The sequence below is a fragment of the Pleurodeles waltl genome, chromosome 3_1 (genome assembly GCF_031143425.1).
Source record: "Pleurodeles waltl isolate 20211129_DDA chromosome 3_1, aPleWal1.hap1.20221129, whole genome shotgun sequence".
Lineage (NCBI taxonomy): Eukaryota > Metazoa > Chordata > Amphibia > Caudata > Salamandridae > Pleurodeles > Pleurodeles waltl.
The window spans coordinates 246800206-246825502 of NC_090440.1; the positions used below are offsets into that span (position 1 = coordinate 246800206).

At 41.9% G+C, this 25297-nt stretch overlaps 1 protein-coding gene across 3 annotated transcripts in view; it reads left to right on the top strand.

The window, feature by feature from the left end:
- The window catches only part of LOC138283999 (dual oxidase 1-like), a 785394-nt gene that overhangs the window by 250665 nt on the left and 509432 nt on the right, over positions 1-25297 (top strand). For all 3 annotated transcript variants that reach the window (XM_069222331.1, XM_069222330.1, XM_069222332.1), the window contains exons 6-7: positions 11397-11598; positions 21669-21835. In XM_069222331.1, coding sequence (XP_069078432.1) covers positions 11397-11598; positions 21669-21835 — 369 coding nt within the window. The remainder of the gene's footprint in view (positions 1-11396; positions 11599-21668; positions 21836-25297) is intronic.

A 25297-nucleotide genomic window follows, 5' to 3' on the forward strand; every position in this document is an offset into this window, starting at 1 on the left:
TGTCAGTGATTGACATTAAACCAGCTAAAGGAATATAATCCAATCTCCTTGCTATAACCATGATCCCTTCCTGGGGCGAGAGAGCAGTCATTTGATCAGGCGTGTATCTGACGTTCATTAAAACAAGTGGAAGTGTGCCAGTCCACTTTAAACCACATGAAAAAAAGACTTTGACCAATTTGTTCTTGAGGGTGCCATTCACTCTCCCTACCACACAGGAAGACTGTGGATGATAGCTACAATGAAAACTTTGATTTCTCTTTGAAATCTCGTAAATTTGCCTTCTAATTTCCTAAATAATTAATCACAGTTGATGTCTTCTTTCTCTGATTGTTAAGCTGGACATTCCAAACACCTAGAAAATAAATTTTCAAGAACATTTCTAAAAAAGTAATTTTTTCATTGCTGTCTAAATGTGCAGATCATACTGCCAAGTCCAGAAAAAGTGCTGTTCAATAGGATACAGTATGACATCAGTGAGAATATATTTATTCTCAGGAGTAACATACAAATCTTGATGATTGTAAATGTAGTCCAAATTCTCCATTTTCTTTTGTCATCTTCTGTATCCTCCTCCTACATGGCTCTTAACTCACCTAAAGAGCTCTACACCTAATGCAGAAAGACACAGTTCACATTTTCTGCATTTTGTGTAGTGTTTATTCTTGATTCATCATTTTAACATTCTTGAACCACTGTTTCCTCCTAAAGTGCACAATATCTGGATATCTGGTCAGCATAATTATTTCCAAGAGTAACCAAATCTTTTTTCAGCCTTATGGGCAGCATTCATGACCACAGCAATCTCATTTGGTTGCTGAATTGTCTTGAAGAGATCAAGAATATAAAGACTGTTCTTTATGGGGGCTCCAGAAGATGTCATGAAACCTCTCTGTGACCACAATTGTCAGATATCGTGCACTACACCCAAACCAGCTGTCTCTATAATTTGTTACATTAAGACTTTCTGACAGGCAATAAGCTCTTGTCAATGCAGCCAACTCTGCTGAAGTTACATTTGGTTGGTAGGATGTTTCAAGTACTTTAGATGTGGAACATACTATAGAGGGAGCCTTAAATGTTTGATATTGTTCTTCCGAACTCAGACCATCACACAATTAGAGCAACCATTTTTAAGGAGTTTCTTTTACACCAGTTTTGGCTTGGTACACAATTTAGTAACTGAAATACAGTCATGTTCACTCTCATTATATTCATCCTTATTTTCATCAGTATTTCGCCCTTCACAGTGGTTGTCTGAGATTGGAAGCAGAGTTAGTGGATTGAGTGAATTATACCTTTTAATTGAAGTGTTTTCTACTGGACAAATTACTTTCTCATAATGATGAGTCTGCTGTCTGTCATATGCTGAGTCCTTGTTCATGTTATTAGGACCTAAACTTAATTAGGGACATGTAGAATTAAAGTATGATCCATCACTAGTCCTCCACTTTGTTTTATGGCATCACACACAGCTGCAACCAATTTCAGACAACCTGGACATCTTACTACTGGCTACTGGATCCAATAGTGGTAAAAGGTAGGTGACTGGCCTCATAATCCCACCATGTAATTGTGTAAGAATTGGTAATGCACATCCACCCTTCGCATAACAATAAAAAGAAAATGAAATTATAGTCACACATTCCAAGGACTGGTGCATTACAGAGACATTCTCTCAATATATGGAACGCCTCTGAGCATTCTTTGTCAAATGCTATCAGATCTCTTATGTCATTGCGAGTTAACCTTGTTACAGGGTTCACAATCAAGGAAAAGTTTGGGATCCACTGTCCATGGTAACCGGCAGTTCCCAGGAACATCCTCACATCCCTGTGGGTGGTATGGGGTTTACATTTTCAGAATAGCAGAAACACCTTTTTTGATACTTTACTTACACCTTTTTAAGTATTGTCACCAAAATAGATTGTACTTTATCTTCATTGAAAACGCCATTTAGACCACTACCAGCTAAATGATTCAACAAAGCAATTGTGTCAAGTTTACAATCCTCTTTTGTACTAAGACTCAGTTACAGAGCAAGCTCAAATTTTATAGGACTTTCTTCAGAATTTGCTTAAGGATGGAAGGACTTTCTATATACCCTAATGGAAACGAGAACTTTTTAAAAATTGAAACACGAAGAGGAATTAACTTTCCTCATACAAAGGGATTGAGAAGAATGCTTGACATAAGTCAATGACTGTATATCCTTCTGCATCTGAAAGGATGTGGAACAAAATCACTGCTGGATTTGGCACTACTGCACAGCATGGAACGGCAATTTTAATAATTTTCTGAGGATCATGCACAATATTCAATTTTCCAGATGGTCTCTTTATCCCCATCACAGGAAAACTGAGAGGGCTGTCAAGCACTTTCTAGAAAATTCCTTGCTCTATAATTTTTTCAATACAAGCTTCTTGCCTTCTGTCTTGAAACTTTATATTGCTTAGTTCCTAGGAAAATGGTGTCAGATATTACTTTTATTTTAACTGTCTCTGCCCTTTTTATCATTCCTATCTCTTTTCCAGAGAAATCCCATGCCTCTTCTTTGACGGCTTGTCTTAAATCTAGAGGTAATTCATCTTTTGTTAAAACTGGGAACAACTGGACTCTCAAGTGTAGTGACTTGGTTTTGAACACAGAATCCTGATCTTGTTTGTCAAGCACAACATCGTCCAGTGTGCATTAAATTACACAATTAATTTTGCAAAGCAAGTCCCTGACTAACAAATTCACAGGACTTGACTCACAACAAAATGAACTGATGTTTAATTTCCATTTACCCAGTTTTGATTGGGACATCTAGTATAATCTGATTAACAATTTGTTTAGTACTGCTAAACTCAGCCAGTGTCATTGTGAAGTACTCCCTGAAGAGAACTGAGAAGAATCATTACTCAGAATCATCCGATTCTGCTGGTATCCTACACTAAATGGCATTTTGTTCCACATATGTGCTGTGACACTGGGGTTGGAGGCATTGTCGTGCGAAACAATTTCTGATCATGCACACTCTGTAGATGATTCAGCACACTTCACTTTGTAGTACATTGCATTGTAATAGCGCTTACCACCCCTGATGAGGCATTGAATCGATTTATGGTAGCACAGTATTCTGGAACTCTAGGTTAGTGGTTAATTAAGTGGTATTGTTGGTTATTGAGATTAGATAAAAAATTATAGAGGGATGGGGAGAAATAATGGTCCAGTGTGTGACCTCCCTAATGAAATGCAGTTGACAACAAAATACACTGTTCCAAAAAAAGGGCAGTGGGAGGGAGAAGTCCTAATTCTAGGAGCAAGAATCCTCACACACCCAAATGGGTGTCATGCTTCATCATCGGAATTGCTCCTTGTCAGACTGGTGCTGCAATGTCTGACGGGCACCCCCATAGGGGGGCTCTTTGCCAGAGATCTTTACTCGATGATGCCAAGACCCCAAAAGTGAGCTTGGAAGAGAGGAGAAAGAGAAAGAGAGTAACAATAAGGAATAAAATTGGCTCAGGACCGAACACCCAGGGATAACAGTTTTATTCAGCCATGGAGGGTCAAGGCCAAGACTAAAAAATAATGAGGAGAGTGGAATGAATATAATGGTCAAAACACTCTCATCCACATATAATGGAGAAAGGAACGTGTGGAATTACCAAACCGTACCTGAAAAAAGGGTCAACATGTTTCGTGTCTTTTATGGTCCAAATGGATCCAGCGACGCTTCTTCAGGACCAGGTGGGGATATACTTCTCCTTCTATACAACTGAAAAAACTCCTATACAGTAAGACTGTCAGTTGTCAATACTCCAGTCACTTACACTGCTTGTGTGTAGCTAGAATGTCCTATTCTTAACTGTCGCCCCTCCCACTAGAGGAACGAGCTTCCTGGGACAGCGGCGGCCTGATGGCCGGGCGTGAACTGATTGGTGACGCTCTGTCGCCTACACAGGAAACCTACCCCTGGCCGCGCTCCCGTAGGAAGCTAAAGCCCGGCCATCAGGCCGCCGCTGTCCCATGAAGCTGTTCCTTATTGTTACTCTCTTTCTCTTTCTCCTCTCTTCCAAGCTAACTTTTGGGGTCTTGGCATCACCCACTTGGGTGTGTGAGGATTCTTGCTCCTAGAATTAGGACTTCTCCCTCCTACTGCCCTTTTTTTGGACCAGTGTATTTTGTTGTCAAGGTTATTGAGATTAGTCATGTGTTCTCAAGAAATAAAAAAAAAATCTATGCATTTACTCCAATTTCCTTGTGGTCGATTAAACGTAATACCAGTTAGGTATCATTAATATTCTGAGATAAATAGATAGGTTGACTGATGTTAAATATTATTAGTTAATGTTAGGTAGCAGGGATAAGGTTTTAAAGAAGGAGAGGTTATGGTTTATGAAATGAGGTGGGAACCATTTGCAGATTTACAATAAGAGAGATTAAGGCAGGCAGCAATGAGAATGAGAGGGGCCTACATTCAGAGATATAAGGCATACATGGGATGGAAACTAAGGAGAGGGTCACTTTGAAGAAAGAAAGGAGAGGAATTATTTGGAGGAAGGCAAGTTAAATTTTTCATGCATGGTTTTAAAATTATATTGGGAGCAGGCTGTGTGAGATCATAAGCAATCTGAGAATGTAAACTATAGAAAGAAACAAAATTATATATATAGTGCTTCAATTCTGGGGCAGACAGCTTAAACATGTGGATCAAGGTGTAAACATTATTTAAAAATTTAGGGCCTCATTAGAACTCGCTGAGAGGATGCCAATGTCATACCAGTGCCATCCCCTCCAAGCATATTACAATGTTCCCGCCGGGAACATTGTATTATGCTTTCCAACCGGGCTGACTGGTGGTAACAGAGTGATGATGATATTGGCCTCATTGAAAGTCTAATGTTAATAGTTCTGTCCTTGGGAGTTTCCTCTGTCACTGTGTTAGAATTTGGTGAATCAGGCCCTCATTATGAGTTTGGCAGGCAGCAGAGGCCTCTGCCACCCGCCAAACTCATTCGCATGGAAGACCGCCACGTCGGTCTTTTGCCACAAGCCTTATTAAGAGTTCCCTGCTGGGCCGGTGGGCGGAAACAGCATTTTCCCCTACCGGCCCAGCGGGGAACAGGGCCTTAACATTGACGCCGGCTCATAATTGACGTGGGCACTAAAAAGTGTGATGAAGCTGTCCATGGGGGTCACCGCACTGCCTATGCCAAATGCATGGGCCCCAACGGGGCCCCAGCACTCCCTTTCTGCCAGCCTTTGCGTGGTGGAAAGGGGACTCATAATTGAGATGGCGGCAACCTGGCGGTGTCGGCGTTCCGACCGTGGCGGTTCCGCCATGGTCGTAATGTGGAGACCGGACTGCTGCTTTGGTGGCAGTCCAACCTCTACCGTGGACTGCCAGGGCATGCCAGGGCATTAATGAGGCCCTCACTTTGAGTTTGCGAAACAGCAGGTGCAAATCTGCTAGTACTCATCACAGCTGACATTTCAGTTTCAGAAGGGGCACTTGCTATTGAACCAGCAATCACATATGTGGCTGTTTTCTGTCTCTGGACATCTGTGCTATCTCCTGCTGCTCCCACATACTGTAAGTTACTGTGCTAGAACTAGCACCAGTTCCTTGAGCACTGTCATATTAGGAGGTCTAGGAATCAGAGGATAATTAATAAAATGATTCTCCTCATCAATATCCTCACTCTGCTTCTTTCTTCCAAAATATACACATCATTACCTTAAAACATAAGCATCATCCCATTTAAAAAAATTGTAGTGCCTGATGAAGAGTTTGGAGGAAGGGTTACTCTGTCACAAACTTGACGGATATCCCATCCGCCGTATAACATATTCCATAAGCTATAATGGAATTGCAGTCTGGAGGATGGGATATCTGTCACGTTTGTGATGAAGTGACCCCCTCCACCAAACTCTAAATCAGGACCATAATCAGCACCCTCAATGTTAATACCATCCAGAGATTTTCTAACAAATGTGAAACTTTTAAATAATGGAACTTTCAGTGAATGAATGGGCTAGTATGCACAATGAAAGGCAGAGGAAGGAACCTTGAAATGTTTCAAATCATAGGAAACTGGAGAAGGTTCATCCAAAGCAATGTAATCACAATAGGGGAAATGGAGTATTACATGTCAGCCTGACTGTGCTCTGTGGGGCTGTGGCGAGATGCATACGGGAAGGAAAGCAAAAGAGAGTTCAGAAATGTCTTCCATCTTGTCCACGATGAGGTCTATCAGGAAATGTGGCATATCTATAACACATTAATAAGCACACTTCTATACATCATATATATGCAAAACCAACTATAAAAGGACATATTAATCATTAATATTAATGAACAAAATATAAACCCAAAAAACAATCTACAAGTGGTACTTATTCAACCCGGTAACTACCAAGTGTGCTATGTTCCTCAGCCTTCATAAACTTTAAACATGAGAAAAGTGTATTATAATATAATATATTATCTGGATTTGGACCCAGATTTACTAAGATTTTGTATCAAAGATAGGTCGCAATTACTTTAAAAATAAAGATACCATAAGTTCTTTATTTATTTGATACAATTAATAGCACTTAATGAAAATCTATTTTAGGGTTTACAAAGCCATAGAAATCCTGATGTGCATGGCTATGCGAAACTTTTTAAAATAAATAAATAAACAAATAAATAATACAACGCAAAGCGCTAACTTGAATTGTCTTCAGCCAGGTAGACTACATGGATCGAGCATGGGCGTTACCATGCATCCATCCATGTGTTTGGTTGCTAACCCATATTTATGAAGACTTGTAAACATGGGGTTTTTGTCCAAATGGTGCACTTGCGCAAGGCTGGTGTAACAAGGAGAAATATCTTCATTTCTTCCAGTTTTTTCATCTTTGAATTTTGCAGCACACGTACAAAGAGGCTATTGTTTCAAAGTATAGTTATTTTCCAAGAAGGCATAACTTCCTGCAAATAAACATTCCTGACCATAATGCAGGGACCCTCGTGATATGGGCTCCCGGTTGATGCAGGCAGGCACAAGTGCACCAGCACTGGGAGAGAGCAGAACTGCACCATAATTTTGTAAATATGACACAGCGCTGCTTTCTCAATGTCACACAAGGCAGCAACTCTAATTGCTGCACTGCGTGAAATCTTAGTATACCTGGGCCTTGGTGTGTTAAGTACCAAAATCTACATGCTATTCCCCCAAAACTTAGAATAGTTATTTTTTATTAAATCTGATAAATAAAGTGCCCACTGTCTCTTTATTTTTAAGGTGCGATAAATAGCAACTCAATCCGACAACTCCTAATCAAGGCCTAAGACTTAGGGCCTCATTACGAGTCTGGTGGTCCACGGACCGCCAGACTGGCAGTGATGGCCAGACTGCTGCACTCCAAGTGGTCTGACCGCCATATTACGACCCTGGTGGTTGGACCACCAAGGGACCGCTTTTACAACCGGGAACAACGTTCCTGATGGGCTGACGGTGGTCGGACTCATGGTCAGCCATGGTGGCCCTGAACTCAGCACCGCTGTGCTGATCATGACTTCTGTTTCCGCCAGCCTTTCCACTGAGGGGACCAAGCCATGGAAAGGCTGGCAGAAACACAGTGCCAGGGCCACAGGAGGGTCCCTGCACTGCCTGTGACATGGGCAGTGCAGCGGCCACACTGCAAAGGACCCTCAGAATGAGCACTGCCTACTGTGCAAATAGTGCACATTCTGAGGATGCTGTAGTGCAATGGTATTGGCCTTGGATCCCTTAAGGGAGTCAAGACCAATATTGTAGCACTATTCCCCCCCGGTCTGACCGGCCACTGTTCCCGCCGGTCTGGCCGGTAGGAACGTAGTAATACAATGATCCCACCGGTCAGCCCAGCAGGAACATCATAATACAATCGGGTGAAGGCAGCTGGTATGACGGCTGCCTCCTCCCTGAGAGTTTGGCGGTCTGAGTTTTCCAACTTCCAAACTCATAATGAGGGCCTTAATTTTCTTAATATATAATGTACCAGAAAATAGCGATCAGTTAACATGCCATATTTGGTCAATGCACTGAACAACACAGAAATATTGCACCATGAAATAGCAGTCATAAACAGTCTTGTACTTAATCAAACTGCGTACCATGAAATTCCAATCAAATTCTGTACTAGGAACAAAACATCAGGTAACATAATATAAAGTGGTCATACAATATTGATGCAGGAGTATATGCTTTAGATACATTGCCCAGAGATGCCCATAGGGTAGTGTGCCATGATCTCCATCAAGTGCATAGAGATGGAACACCTTTAGGTATGGTGCCATAAAATGTCAATGTGGTACTACCCCATCAAATGCGCTTGAAGGCAACTTGTCAGTAAAATGCTACCAGATACTTTGTAATGAAATTCTTCAGAAGGCTCTGTCATAAACTGTGATATGAAATACCACATACACTGTGTTGCCATCAACAACCGCCCAAGATATGTTCCATAAGGTTACATTAATAAACTGTCATCCAATTCCCATTAGGAATTTTGCCAAGCTATTTACATCAGGGAATGTGTTATAATACATTTGTAGGAGTTAACATAGAAAAAACTATCAAGAACTGAGCCAAAAAGTTTCAGATTCTTAGCAATGGAATGCTCATCATATATTGAGCTATGAAATACACTTCAGATGTCTGTTATAATAAGATACCGACTACAAAGATGGAGCAAATTCCATGTTAGTACAGGCGAGATGCAAATAGTCAGGTTTTAATATATATTTTATGAAACTTGTAAAGATTGCATTTGTTATGATGGTGCAAGGATATATGGGACTTCAATGTCCTTGGGATGTTTGAAATTCCATCATACACTGAGGCATGAAACCAAAGCACATAAAAAAATGAGAAAAATAGGAGGTGACCAGTAGTGTGAAGTCATACCATGTGTTAGACCTGACAGCCTTAGGGTGGTCACCCCTAACTTTTTGCCTGCCTCCCTCCACTTTTTGGACACTGTTTTTGCTGGCTTTTAGACTCTGCGCACTTTACCACTGCTAACCAGTGCTAAAGTGCATAGGCTCTTTCCCTTTAAACATGGTAACCTTGGATCATACCTGATTGGACTATTTAATTTACTTATAAGTCCCTACTAATGTGCACTATATGTGCCTAGGGCCTGTAGATTAAATGCTACTAGTGGGCGTGCAGCACTGGTTGTGCCACCCACTTAAGTAGCCCCTTTACCTTGTCTCAGGCCTGCCATTGCAAGGCCTGTGTGTGCAGTTTCACTGTCACCTCGACTTGGCATTTAAAAGTACTTGCCAAGCCTAAACCTCCCCTTTCTCTACATATAAGTCACCTCTAATGTGTGCCCTAGGTAACCCCTAGAGCAGGGTGCTGTATGGGTGAAAGGCAGGACATGCACCCATGTAGTTTACATGTCCTGGTAGTGTAAAACTCTTAAATTCGTTTTTACACTACTGTGAGGCCTGCTCCCTTCATAGGCTAACATTGGGGCTGCCCTCATACATTATTGAAGTGGTAGCTGATGATGTGAAAGGAGTAGAAAGGCCATATTTAGGATGCCCAGAATGGTAATACAAAATCCTGCTGACTGGTGAAGTTGGATTTAATATTACTATTCTAGAAATGCCACTTTTAGAAAGTGAGCATTTCTTTGCACTTAAATCTTTCTGTGCCTTACAATCCACGTCTGGCTGGGTTTAGTTGACAGCTCCTTGTGCATTCACTCAGACACACCCCAAACACAGGGTACTCAGCCTCACTTGCATACATCTGCATTTTGAATGGGTCTTCCTGTGCTGGGAGGGTGGAGGGCCTGCTCTCACACAAAGGACTGCCACACCCCCTACTGGGACCATGGCAGACAGGATTGAACTGAAAGGGGACCTGGGGCACTTCTTAGCCACTCTTTGAAGTCTCCCCCACTTCAAAGGCACATTTGGGTATAAAACAGGGCCTCTGCCCTACCACCTCAGACACTTGCTGGAGAAGAAACCTGAACCAGAACCTGCATCCTGCCAAGAAGAACTGCCTGGCTGCCTAAAGGACTCACCCGACTGCTTTCTACAAAGGACTGCTGCCTTGCTTTTGCCCTGCTACCTTGCTGAACTCTTGCCCTGCTGCAGAAGTGCTCTCCAAGGGCTTGGATAGAGCTTGCCTCCTGTTCCCTGAAGTCTCAGGACCAAAAATACTTCTATCTTTCAACTGGACTCCTTGTGCACCAAAAACTTTGACGCACAGCTTGCTCTGCGGTGAAAAATTCACTGCACGCCGAACCGGAAAGACGCTGCTGGACCCCGCAGGGAAAAGATTGACGTGACGCCTGCGGTGCGACCGGAACTTCGACGCACGGCCCGCCTGGACAAGGCTGGCCGACTCCCAGAGAGGAAATCGACGCAGCGCCTGCCGTGAGGAAGAAAATTCCACGCACAGCCCACCGGAACGATGTGCAGCCGGACAACAAGCCCAGGATTCCACGCACAGACCCCGGGGCGTCTGAAAACCCCGCGACCCACAGAGGAGACCTGTCCGTGTGCCGGAAATCGACGCAACGTCTTCCCCGCATGAAAAATAATGACGGAAGTCCATGTGTGAAGGGGCGAAACCGACGCACACACCATTTTCCACGCATCTCCTCCTCTGCGGCCCTTTGCGGAGATTTTTCACTCCAAACCAGGTACTTTGTGCTTGAAAGAGACTTTGTTTGCGTTTTAAAGACTTAAGACACTTCATATCACTTTTCATTGATATCTCTACAATTTCTTATTGCATCTTTTATCGTTTTGACCTGCAAATATCCAGGTAAATATTATATATTTTTCTAAACACTGTGCCGTGTATATTTGTGGTGCTATATTGTGTTATTGTATGATTTATTGCACAAATACTTTACACATTGCCTTCTAAGTTAAGCCTGACTGCTCAGTGCCAAGCTACCAGAGGGTGGGCACAGGATAATTTGGATTGTGTGTGACTTACCCTGACTAGAGTGATGGTCCTTGCTTGGACAGGGGGTAACCTGACTGCCAACCAAAGACCCCATTTCTCACACCATGCCTACCAGATACTGAGACATGAGATGTCCATCAGGTGTTGTGCATCAAAATTGCATTATTTGGTTAGCAGTCAGCACCTCGAAGTATTTTGGTTTGTAGTGCTGCACAGTACTAATGCACCGTTCGGATTACCAAGCAAATGACCAGTCAGTTAATAGATCAACAAATTAATCAACATTTACTGTTTGAGACAATGTCAGAGAGCCATTTAATGTGTTCCATACTTGTACAGGTCTGCTCTACTGTAAACTTAACAAGATGGGATGTGGCACAATGCATTCTGAGAATCTACTCAACATGCGCTACTTACTCTACTCAACCTCTTTGCAAACAGGTGAACTCGGTGACGGCCTGGATCGATGGAAGTGCCATCTATGGCTCCTCCCACGTGTGGAGTGATGCGCTGAGGAGTTTCTCTGGTGGGAAGCTAGTCTCTGGACCAGACCCACTCTTTCCCAGGCAAACGGACGAGAGCCTTCTCATGTGGAGAGCACCGGATCCATCCACAGGTCACCGTGGCGCTGGAGGGATTTATGGTAAGTGTGGGGGAAAGATTCACATATTTCTCACAAGTGTTTTCTGCTGTCAGTCCCAGGATCTAAAATGGTGGTCAATGAGTCATGCTTAAATCCACACATCTGCTATACGAAAATAACATGATGACCCAAAAAAGACAACTGAAGTAAGGATGCAATTTATCTACTACTCATAAACACCGTTATGAGACTATTTCTTACACAACTCAGCTTCTTGTATAACATTCAAGAATTATAATTTTGTTCCTGTTTTCTGTTTTTATCAGTGAGACTCCCACTTCAAAATGCATTACTCCTCCTTTCCGCAGCTCGCATTCCATAAATTAAGGAAATATTAGGGAATGTGAAAAGTGAGAGGTTGCAGGGCCTGCAAAGTAACACCAAAAAACGTACGAGAGAAAATAGGTAATGGATATTATTCTAGGGAGAAAAGAGTATACCCTTTGAGGCATTCACCAAAAACTGTGGTCTGGGATTTAGATCTTTGTCTGAACACTTTTACATTTTTTCACTATTCTTAAATATTTCTAACAGTACGCATGGAGAGTCGCATGTTATGTTTTGTGCTGTGAGGGACCTGGCTTGTGGCTCCTTGGGCTTGGGTTGCCTCCGCTTTGATCAGCGGGTACGACCGTTGTTTTGGAATGTGAGGACCGTTGGCTCGGCCGGCACAACGCTCTAACGGGTGCAGGCTCCTTTTTAGGTCTAGCGGAGGCAGGCATGCTCTGCCTCTACGAGGCATGATGTGTCTCAACTGTGGGTTTAGAACGTGCCCACCTCTTGCAATTCGTTCCTTTGTGCGCCCTTCCAAAAATCCTCGTTTTTCTGTGGACAATTGCTTACGTTTGTCCCACCTTTTGGTGTGCTTCTCACACCCATGGGACAGGCCCTTGTAGTAGTAGAGTTTCACTTCTGGGCCATTTGTCTAGCGTTCGCGCACAATTTGTTTTTTTTCAGCACAGCTCAGCCTCGAGGAGCACCAAAAGTAAGTGTTGTGCAACCTTGCCATACTGCAATTTTCTTACATACTCGATTTTCAACAAGGAGGCGAAACACCTTCATCTTTCTGTGCCAGTATTTCCCGTAGCAACTAAAAACCTCGAACTGGTATACATACTTGTTCGTTCTTTTTCCATTAAAATATACACTGTGCTGTCTCATACTGTAGCAAATAGAAGGTCTAACTCCCAAAAGGTCCATATTGAGGCATCACGGCTTGACGACCTGATGCCGATGAGATGCTGTTCGATGTCCCTTGCCCTCTATATGTGGGAGTTACACGGTATCATTGCAATTTCTCATCTCTGGCAACACGCTTTTCATCCATTTGAGGTGCAATTTTGTAAAGTAATTAAATGAGCTGGAGAGAAATGTGATATGTACAAAAACGTTTTAAAAGCTAGTTTAAAAAAAATTGGGTCATGTTAGAAATGGGGTCTTTGGTTGACAGTCTGGTTAACCTCAGGGTAAAAGAGAATCACCCTCAGCTAACACCTGCTTACCCCCTTGGTAGCTTGGCAGAGCAGTAGGCTTAACTCCAGAGTGCTAGGTGTAAAGTATTTGCACCAACACACACAGTAACTTAATGAAAACACTACAAAATGACACAACACAGGTTTAGAAAAATAGGAAATATTTATCTAACAAAACAAGACCAAAATGACAAAAATCCACAATACACAAGTCAAGTTATCAATTAAAAAGCAAAAAGAGTCTTTATGTAGTTTAAAACACACACTAACACTGTTAGTGTGAAAATGTACCTTGGGAGAGTTAAAAATAACCCAGCTCGGGCGAGTGTGCGTCAAAGAGGGCTTGCACTCATGAGCAAAACCTTGCATTGTTTCTTCTTTAGTCGGGTCGGGGTCCGTCATTTCTTCTCTGGCCTTGTGTTGTTTTTACATGCCCAGCGGTACTTGCGTCGGAAATCCAGCCGCACGATGATTAAAAAACCACGCAGCGCAGGTTTCGACCTCCGAGTCTCCGTCAGCGATGCTGCACGTCGTTTCTCTAGCTCCGTGCATCTATTCTTCGGTCGCGTTTCCAGTGAGTGTCGATTTTCAGCTGCGGAGCCGGCGGCGCGTTGTTTCTTGAGCCGCAGATCGGAGTTGCGTCGATCTTTCCTCCGCACGGTGCTCTGTGCATGGATTTCTCACTCTTGGGCTGCCAGCCTCTCCTTTCAGGGTCCCAGGAACTGGATGGGCACCTCAGGGCAGAGTAGGAGTCTCTCCAGAGACTCCAGGTGCTGGCAGAGAGAAGTCTTTGCTATTCCTGAGACTTCAAACAACAGGAGGCAAGCTCTAAATCAAGCCCCTAGAGATTTCTTCTCAAGATGGAAGGCACACAAAGTCCAGTCTTTGTCCTCTTACTCTGGCAGAAGCAGCAACTGCAGGATAGCTCCACAAAGCACATTTACAGGCAGAGCAGCTATTCTTCCTCAGCTCTTCAGTTCTTCTCCAGGCTCTTCTCTTTGTTTCCAGAAGTGTTCTAAAGTCTGTGGTTTTGGGTGCCCCTCTTTTACCCAATTTCTCCTTTGAAGTAAGCCTACTTCAAAGTAAAGTCTCTTTTGTATATGAAATCCTGCCTTGCCCAGGCCAGGCCCCAGGCACTCACCAGGGGGCTGGATACTGCATTGTGTGAGGGCAGGCACAGCCCTTTCAGGTGTGACTGACCACTCCTCCCCTCCCTCCTAGCCAGATGGCTCATCAGGAAATGCAGACTACACCCCAGCTCCCTTTGTGTCACTGTCTAATGTGAGGTGCAACCGGCCCAACTGTCAAACTGACCCAGACAGGGAATCTACAAACAGGCAGAGACACAGAAATGGTATAGGCAAGAAAATCCCAGCTTTCTAAAAGTGGCATTTTCAAACACACAATCTTAAAATCAACTTTTCTAAAAGATGTATTTTCAAATTGTGAGCTCAGAGACCCCAAACTACACATATCCATCGGCTCCCAAAGGGAATCTACACTTTAATCAGATTTAAAGGTAGCCCCAATGTTAACCTATGAGAGGGACCGGCCTTGCGACAGTGAAAAACGAATTTAGCAATATTTCACTGTTAGGACATATAAAACACATTACTAGATGTCCTACCTTAACCATACCCTGCACCCTGCCCTTAGCCCTACCTACGGCCTACTTCAGGGGTGTCTGACATGTAAGGAAAGGGAAGGTTTAGGCCTGGCAAGTGGGTACACTTGCCAAGTCAAATTTACAGTTAAAACTGCACACACAGACACTGCAATGGCAGGTCTGAGACATGATTACAGAGCTACTTATGTGTGTGGCACAACCAGTGCTGCAGGCCCACTAGTAGCATTTCATTTACAGGCCCGGGCACCTCTTGTGCACTTTACTAGGACTTACTAGTAAATCAAATATGCCAATCATGGATAAGGAGCACTTGCACTTTAGCACTGGTTAGCAGTGGTAAAGTGCCCAGAGTAACAAAAACAGCACACATCAACAACCTGGGGAACAGAGGCAAAAAGTTAAGGGAGATCACGCCAAGGGTAAAAAGTCTAACAGGTCATATACCAACATTTAGAGTAAGTGACTGCATATATACCCCCATGGTAAATCTATTGTTTTTGAGTGGTACAGTATCTACACATCCTTCTCCAAAACAAAAATATACAGTTTGTTTCTAAAAGCAGACCAACATAATGGACAGAAATATTTTCAAGGAACTTTAATTAAAATTTAGCACTGTGATTTAAACACTCCTGAAAGTGAATGTACAATTACATATTACTGTGTTGTACGTTACATAAAGGGCATTGCTATGCCTGTTCAGTGGTTACACCCTATCTACCCAGCCCGTTTCACTCAAGAGCTGCAACAGTGCTCACTTTCCACTGCATAGCACAGCATAACATGATATAGCATAACATAACACAACTTAACATAACACAACATAGCATTGCATAACATAAAACAACACAGAATAGCATACACAACATAGGAACACATGACACAACATAGCATAACACAATGTAACACAACATAGCATAACATAACACATCACAGCATAACACAACATAACACAACATAGCATAACATAACACAACATAACACAATATAGCATAACATAACACAACACAGCATAGCATAACACAACATAGCATAACACAACATAGCATAGCATAACCTAGAATAACACAACCTAGCATAGCATCACATAACACAACATAGCGTAGCATGACATAAAACAACATAACACAATATAACACAACAGGGCTTAACATAACATAAAAAAAACCAACACAGCATAATATTTAATCATAGCATAACATAACACAACATAGCATAACATAACAACACAACATAGCATAACATAACATCACAGCGCATAGCATAACACAATATACAATAGCATAAAATAAAACAACACAACATAGCATAACATAACACAACATAACACTACATAGCATAGGATAACATAACACAACATAAAACAACATAACATAGCATAGCATAAAATAACATAGCATAACATAACACAACGTAGCATAGCATAACCTAACACAACACAGCATTGCATAACACAACATAACATAACAAAGTGTAGCATAACATAACACAATAAAACTCAACGTAGCATATAATAACACAGATAACTCAAAATAACATAGCATAACATAACACAACATATCATAGTAAACACAACATAGCATAACATAACATAATACAACATAACATAACATAGCACAACAACATAATAGAACATAGCATAACACAACATAGCATAACATCTCACTCACATAATTCCATCCCACACCACATACATCCACTCCATTCCAAAAAAAACACATGGGTAAAAAACATTGTAATTTACAACGCCAGTAGCTCTAACTCTCAGAAATGAGAGACCGATCGCATTGCAAATGCTTGTTTCAAGAGTGGTCCTGCACTGTATATTTTGGATCCAGCACTGGCCGTCAGACGAAGTTGTGAGGAAACCACTGGTAACGTACCAAAACTATTGTATTGGCCTTCTATTGAGTTCTTCTTCACTATTGTTTCGACTTTGGGTGTTTGGTCGGTTGGCTCGTCCGGCACAGTTCTTTTCTCAAGCATGGTCTTGCACTATATATATATATATATATATATATATATATATATATATAATCATCACTCCAATTCGTTTCACGATGGAAAGACCACATGCACTCCTGAACAGCTGACAAAGTGCAGTTTATTTAAACATCCCGTAACAAAAAGTGAATCGTGAGTCATAGCAGTCTCATGGTTGCCATTTTTTTGTATTTTTTCCAATTTACTACTGTAATACAATAATATATATATTTATATATATATATATATACATATATATATATATAATATATATATACAGCATAGAGCGTAGCAAAATCAAATATAAAACATTAACTAACTTACCAAAATACTTAAAGTAAAAAAACGCATATACTACATTATTATAAAAATATATATATGCATATATAGAAACACATGTACTAAAAAAATGATATATATATAAAATAAATATATATATAATCAAATAAAGCAAATAATCAAATAATATTGCTCAAATTTCAACAATATGAAAAAGTATTGAAGTCTGGGAATAGTAGGTACACCATTCCCACTCCACTCTGTGTAACAGTAAGGAAATATTTGGACTACAGAGGGTTAAAAGTTACTATTCCCTCATCATTCTAAGCAACAATAGAGAAAGTGATAGACTTCGGAGGGGTAAAATATAGTGCTCCCACTCCAGTTTGTGCAACGAAAAGTGTTGGACTTTAGAGAGGTAAAATTTAATATTCCCACTCCAGTCTGTGCAACAGTAGGGAAAGCATTGGAATTTAGAGGGATAAAATTCACAAGTCCCACTCCAGTCCGTACAACAGTAGGTAAATCGTTGTAATTTAGAGGGGTGAAATTTACTATTCCCACACCAGTCTACTCTACAGTATGGAAAGTTTTGCACTGCTAAGTGGTAATATTTACTATTACCACTCCAGTCTGTGCAAATGTAGGGAAAGTGTTGGACTTTAAAGGTGTAAAATGTACTATTCCCACTCCAGTATGTACAACACTAGGGAAAGTGTTGGACTTCTGAGTAGTTAAATTTAGTATTCCTACTCCAGTCTGCTCTACAATAGGGAAAGAGTTGGACTTTTGAGGGGTGAAATGTACTATTCACACTCCAGTTTGCACAGCATTGGGGAAAGCATTCAACTTCAGAGGGGTTACGTTGACTAGTTACACTCCAGTTCGGCAGCAGTAGGGAAAGTAAATTAGTTTACCAGAAATATACAATTCTTATTACGAAACAAATATGTAAAAATTTAAAAGCAATTAAACAATTTACATGATTATTAAAAACGGTCATAATTAATTATGATTAAAAAATGATATTAAAATATTATTTAATTACATGTCCACACCATACTCCCAGAAAGCTAGAAGCCCATTGTTGGAAAGTGGGTTATTGGTAAGGGAAGGGAGGTAACTACACTTAGCAATAAGCCACAAACCCCCACTAGGTCCAGTCACGGTCTCAGTAAATTATTCCTTGCCCAACCCCTAGTAACTTGGCCCATGAGCAGTTAGGCTTAACTTAGGAGACAGGTATATAAAACATTTGTTATCAACAAAACAGTAAATAAGTAAAGCACAAAAAATCCCACACCAATTTATAAAAATAGGAAATATTTTTCTCTTTTAGATGGCACCGAAATGACAAAACTCCAATGTAGGGACCAAGAGGTATGAATATTTTAACATTAAAAGCAAAACCAGCTCTTAAAACCAAATAACACTTAAAGGGATAAAAAAAAGTTGCACTGGAAAGGGACAAAGTCCAGTGTTCTGGCCACCGACCATGTAACACTGTTACACTTACTTTCAGAAGTATTTCTTCGTTCAGGAAAGTGGTCCACAGCACCAGCCAAAGGTTGAAAGGCTCTGGTTTACCTATTGGGTTATGGGACTACAACTCCCACAACGCACCTCTTCAGCTTATGGAGCCTTTAACAACATTGCTTAAAACTTCTCCAAACTTCCAAATCTTCTTTCAGAGGTCTTTTGGAGTCCTTGACATGTCCAAAAAATGTATTCAACATTCCAGAAGCTCTGAGTTGCTCATGGGGAGTTGGGACTACATTTGCCAGAATGCACCTGGTTAGAATCTTCAAATAGCCACTGGACACTGGTCAGCTGGTCTCCTCTTGGAGGATGTGATGCAGGGGACTCTGGCCAGCTCCTTTGTACCAATAGCTTACAGAGAGTCCACTCCTGGAGTTGCAGAAACAAGGCAAAAGTCCTTGTCTTGGTGAAGCCCAAATGGGCAGCTGGTGCACTCCTTTTGAGTGCAGTTCTTCAGGTGCAGACCACGGGTTCAGCAGGGCAGTCTTTCTTCTCCAGTATCGTTTTCCAGCAGGGATCTGAATTGTGGGGCAGCTCTGCCACATTTATCCTTGCTCCTGGGTTGGGAATAAGGGGGTTGCTCCTGTCCAATAGGTTATAGGGCAACACCCTCTGAGATGACCACTTCCTGTGAAGCGTGGCAAAAATCAATCCCAGAAAGCAACATTCCCCAAAAATCCAACATAGAGAAATGTCATCCTTGGAGGTTAGATCTGGATGAGTCCAATCAATGGTGTAGCAAAGTCTCCCTAAACACACCCCTTCCATCACTGGGGCTCCCATCTGTCTGGGGGAGCAGCAAATGGGGGAGGTCCAGTTTCTGTCCCAAGTGGCTTTCCCTCCTTTGAAGACCAGCTTGGCTATTCCTCCCTCGCCCTGCTCTGCCATCTGCTGCAGCAGTACTCCTCCCACCAAATGCTTTCTTTGTCTCAGCCCAGGCCACTTCACACCTCATTAATGTAGCCTGGCTCTGGCTGCCAGAGGCTGGCCAATCAGAAAAAGTCCCTAGAGGGCTGAATTTGGTAACTTTCAGAAAGAGTTCTAAAACTCTTTCTCTGTGCTAGTTATATTAAACTCAACATTGGCAAGTTGTTGGATTTATTATAACATTTAATTTGTTACCAATCTTTATGAATGTAGCTAATCTCTATTGGAAATCAGACTTTATTATTTTAAAATACATTCTACCATTGACTACAATGGGGAAAACACATGTGGCAGTTTTTCCCTCACCAGGGCTTATAAAACATACTTTATAAAGTCCCTGCTTATATGTACATCACACCCAAACCTTGGGGCACCTAGGGTAGACTTATATGTAAAAATAAGGTAGTTGGAGACTTTGGAAGTACTTTCAGTTCCAAAATCAAATTTGCGGTTCATTTTATCTTAAAAGCAGCCAGCAAGGTGAGCCTGCCTTTATAATGACACTGGACAGCACAGCAGTGCACCTATGGGTGCACTAACTATACTAGGTTCCCTAAACCTACACGCCCTACCATGTACTAGGGACTTATAGATAGGTGTTTGAGCCAATTATAATTAGGCCTAATTTGCATATACCATTTTACACAGAGCACTGGCTCTGGGACTGGTTAGCAGTGCCCAGGGCACAGCAAGAGTCAGAAAACACCAGTATCAGCTAAAAATGGGGGCAAAAAGTGAAGGGGATTCTGAAATCAGTCCAGTTTTCCCACACTTAGAATATAAGAAATATAAGTAAAATAAATAAGTATACCACATTAAACCAATGATCAAGTAAATACATTTTAATAAGTGAATAATTGTTAATTAATAAGCAATACAATAATTAATAATAAACTAATAATTAATTAATAATTATTTATTACTTAATACTTACCCACCCTATACCACTGCAAACCCAACATCTCACACCTAATATATAACTTTAAAAATATAATAATTGCACAATTTACATAATTAATGCTCAATGAAACAATTATCAATAATTATTACTTAATTAACTACCCAGCCTAAAGCCCTACAAACCCTACAACCCACACCTTATACACAACTGAAAATATTGTGGCACAATTTACATAATTAATAAACAAATAATAATAAGTAATATTAACATGTATTATAGTCATTAATAATAAACTAATAATTGATTGGTAACTAATTATTCTTAATTAACTTCCCCTTCCTGTACCCATACAAACCTCACAACCCACTAGAACACTATAAATTACCATTAAAAATTAGATTACAAATTATAAATCACTTAAATCACACACTATATTTAAAAATATTGTCAACAATTATGCAAACAATATTTAGCATATAAAATTAATTTTTGAACTGAAACACATAAGGATAATAAAAAATGATATTATCTACAACTATATTATTGAAATTATATTAACAACACAGATATTCTTAAAAAATTACATTACTTCCCTAACAATCAATATTCTTGCCAATGATATTTCTGCATCATACTTTTTGTATCACAATATTTTTTGTGATATCTCTGTCTCTTGATGTTTAACACTCGATATTTTGTCCAAACACCCCTGCAACACTGCACAAGGAACAGATTTCCAGACATGCCTGGGGATCATATGACTATTGCCTTGAGCACCTGTTCCCAGAAATCTACCCACGGTGAAAATTTGCCTCCTGTGCTAACACATTTTTTTCTTTCTTTTTTTTCATTTGAGAAATCATTTTCCACTTAGAGAAAGGCCTTTACTGACACCACACTATAATACTGGGGATGATCTCTTTCTCATTGTATCCTGGAAGTCGATATATGGAGTGAATCTCTGACTATTCGTACAGTGGAAAGATTGGAATTCTGGCCAAGCATACATGTCTGTGGCATTTCCAAACTTCCAAAGAAACCCACTTATTGGAATGTCTACTTCCCAACCCTTGCATGGGATTTATTACAGCAAATGTCTTAACGTCCGTGGTGGAGAAACCCACAGTAGTAAATGCATGTACACTAATTCCTTTGTGGTTTCCTAGTACGCATAAACATTTTTCATTGTTAACTTACATTTAAAACCATAAATGTCCTTGTGAATAGGCCCATATCAATTGAAAGCACTGTTTCTTTAATAACTAATAAAAAGAGGAAACGATAACTCACTGAAATTTCTAGCTCTATTTGCTAATGTCTGCACTCTGAATCTTGATTACAGCTTTTGGAAATGACCGGGCTAATGAGAGTCCTTTCATCCAGGCTATGAGCATCGTCTGGTTCCGCTACCACAATCATTTGGCGGGGTTGTTCGCAAAGGAGAATCCGTTGTGGTCCGACGAGGAAATATTTCAACATGCCCGGAAATGGGTGATTGCGTCTTATCAGGTAACAATTGGAAATATTACTTGGAAGTTTCGCCGTACACGAATTTCAAACATTTAAGGGAAAAATAAAGCAAATGGCATTCACTTAGGAGAATCTCTAATGAAAGATGCATCAAGCATATGGGCACATGAGCTGTGTGGCTCCAGTGAACAGATGGACACTGTGACTAATGTGGATTTGTGGTCTCTGTTATTCTAGTTTCTCACTGCAAAACATATCAAACATAAGATATAGAGCCTCATTATGAGATTGGCAGGGTGACGTCGGCCCACCAGACCTGTTGGGAGGAGACCACTTTGAAGCAGGAAGTCTCACCCCCGGACCTATTACAATGTTTCCACTGGGCTGACTAGCAGAAACCTCCGTAAACAGTGTGGCGGCATTGGCAGGGTCTCACGACTTTCCGTATTATGATGTTCTTGTGGGACTGGCAGCACAGACATTGGCTTTGGCTCTAAGGGAGAGCCAAGGCCATTGCCAGCTGCACTGACAGCATAGTTCGGATGCGCACTGTTGCCATGGCAGACAGTGCACATTCAAACTGTACTGACACGGGGGTCACTGCCCATGTCTCATTCATTGGACCTTTGTCCTATGGCTCCATCAAATATGACGGAGTCATATGAGAAGATTTGCAAAGTTTTTCTATTTTCAGAAAAACCAAACCAGATTTTCGTGCTTGGATATAAAAAAAAACAATGTCCCTTCTTACCATTTGAGTCATCTCCCGTGGTGATGAGGGAATTGTTGCCTGGTGATGACATGCAGTAAATAACAGCTATATGTCCGCCCATTCTAATTGGGCAGAAGGACATATAGCCAACTCTCCAAAGGAACTTAATTGGTCGGGCAGTCGGAGAAGTTTGGTGGTGAAAAAGTAGTCTCTGCCATGGAAAAACTATGGCCGCCCACTTTAAAATTAGGTAGGCAGATCATCGTGTTGCCTGTAAGCACACTCTTCGCCTTATTACAAGGCTGGTGGTTCGAAGACCACCAGCCTTACAGTGGATGCCCGATCGCCACATTAAGACGCATACCGCCCAACCTCATACCATCTCTGCCAGGATCAGTGATCCAGACTGCTGATGGCAGTGCAGGTTGGAATCAACCAGGCTGGCACTGAAGTAAGCGCCACCCTGCTGATTACAACCTTGTTCTCCACCAGCCTTTTCATGGCTGTTCAACTGCCATGAAAAAAATAGTGGAGAACAAGTGCAGGGGGGCACAGGGGCCCCTGTGTCACAGGGGCCCCTGTACTTCCCATGTCCGTGGCATAGGAAGTGCAGGGGTCCCCCTGCCCAGCAATCTTAAAATTCACACTGTCTGCTATGCTATGCAGACAGTGCATATTTCAAGGGTGCTGGTACCCCCTGCGTTGGATAAAATTGCCGCCGGCTCTATTATGAGCCAGCGACAATGCTGCTGCCCTTTTCCCGCTGGGCTGACTGGCTGAAACCTTGGATTCCACTGGTCAGCCCAGAGGGAAAGTCATAATTTGGCTAGCAGGGAGGTCACCGGTCGGGAGTTTGGCGGACGGATGTTCCATCCTCCAAACTCTTAATCGGCCCCTCTGTCTCCATTGTGATGGAGTATGCTTACTGCCAACATTTAAATCAGACCCCTGATCTGAGTATTCTTCATGGACACATTTTGTCCCCCAAAACCTCCACTCGCATCTGGGAGGCACCATGGCTTAGCTGCATCATGCTCTCTAGCTAATACTTGACTTCAATATTAGGATAATTGTGTAATGCATGTGTGGTGGGCACATCATTGAGATGTGCCAAACACAGTAACCATGTCTGTTTTACACATTAGCCACTCTGATGTTTTGCACTTATTCCTTGCCCCTTAAAAATTCCAATTATTTCCCTGCCACAAATTTACCATTACAAAGGGTTGTGGTAATTTCGGAGGGGAAGAATCATGGCAATTATGTGGTTTGGGAGAATAACATACAGAGATCAGATTCACCATGCCGATGTCTGCATGTTTTCCCAGTATGCAATCCGGAGACTTCTCCATACAGCTGGTAAAATCTTCAGGTGGAATACCACTAAGCAGTGGTATTCTTGTAAAACCAATAATGCAGATGGGCCTGGTAACTCCTGTTATAAGGTCCTTTGAAATTTATGTCCAATTTCTGGGATAGTTCACCTCTCTTTTCTCACTGACTCCAGGGCTTACAACTTGGTGTGCCCCTGATATTGACACAGGGAAGAGCATATCCGTCAAAAACAAAATTGTCAAGTGGTTCAGGTACACAAGGCTACTGTATCAGGTGCCCCACCAGAACTTCAGTTCTGTGTAGATTGCAGGGGGGGAGGGTTCATGCTTTCTGCTGATGGGGGTCACACTCAGACTTATACATACCCCATCCCCTGAGCTGACAGGCTCATTGACTGGTTGGGAGCTGCCAAGTTCCTGAGTACATTTGTTTGACATCAGGGTACTGGCAGATTGCCTTAAATGAGGAGGCCAAGAAGAGTTGTACATTCTCCATCCCAGAGGGCTACTTCCAATTCAGAGTGATGCCTTTTTGGGGTACAGAATGACCCTGCCACCTTCTAGTGGTTGGTCAACCAGGTCCTGGCTGAGTTGGAGGACTTCAGTGCCAACTTCTCAAATGACATAGCAGTCTTTAGCTGTACATGGGATAACCACCTGAACCACCTCTGGGCATTGCAGCAGGATCTGCAAATGGAATGGTTGACTATCAAGTTGGTAGGAGCAAGGTGCAGTCCCTCCAGCCAAAGATACAACCTTCCTGGCAAGATCCAAACTGAGGCGAAAGCCTTCCTGGGCCCCACAAGTTATTATAGCAAGTTTGTCAAGTGATGGGGCACTATTGCTGCCACTTTGACAAAGTTGACTTCAAAGAAGCAGACCAAGAAGGTGATCTGGGCGGAGGGGGGGAGGATCCAGAAGTCATTCAATACCCTGAAGGAAGCCATGTGCACAGCACCAGTGCTTGAGCCATGTGCCTTTTCCAAGAAATTCATACTGCTATCTGATGCCTCAGAACATGGTATTGGGGCTTTTCTCTCACCAGTAAATGATTAAGGGTTGGACCAACCTGTAGCCTTCATCAGCAGGATGCTGCTTTCCAGAGTACAGAGACGGAGTGCAATAGAAATAGATGCCTTTGCATGGACTGGTCACTCAAGAAGTTGAGGCTATATTTGTTTGGAACTCACTGAGTTCAGACAGATCACAAACCTCTCAAATTGCTAATGCAGATGAGGTGTGAGAATCCCATACTGTTGAGATTGTCCATCTCCTTCCAGGGAAGAGACTTTATGGTGGAACGTGGGCCTGGAACTAACCACGCCAATGCTTCTGGTTTTTCCAGATTTTTTAGCCTTCGCAATGACAGCTCCCATGAAGGTGGGTAGTTCTCACTGCTTTCTGCTGAGGCGGGCACATTTTAGACCTGACATCCTTGGAATGGTATTCCCCTAC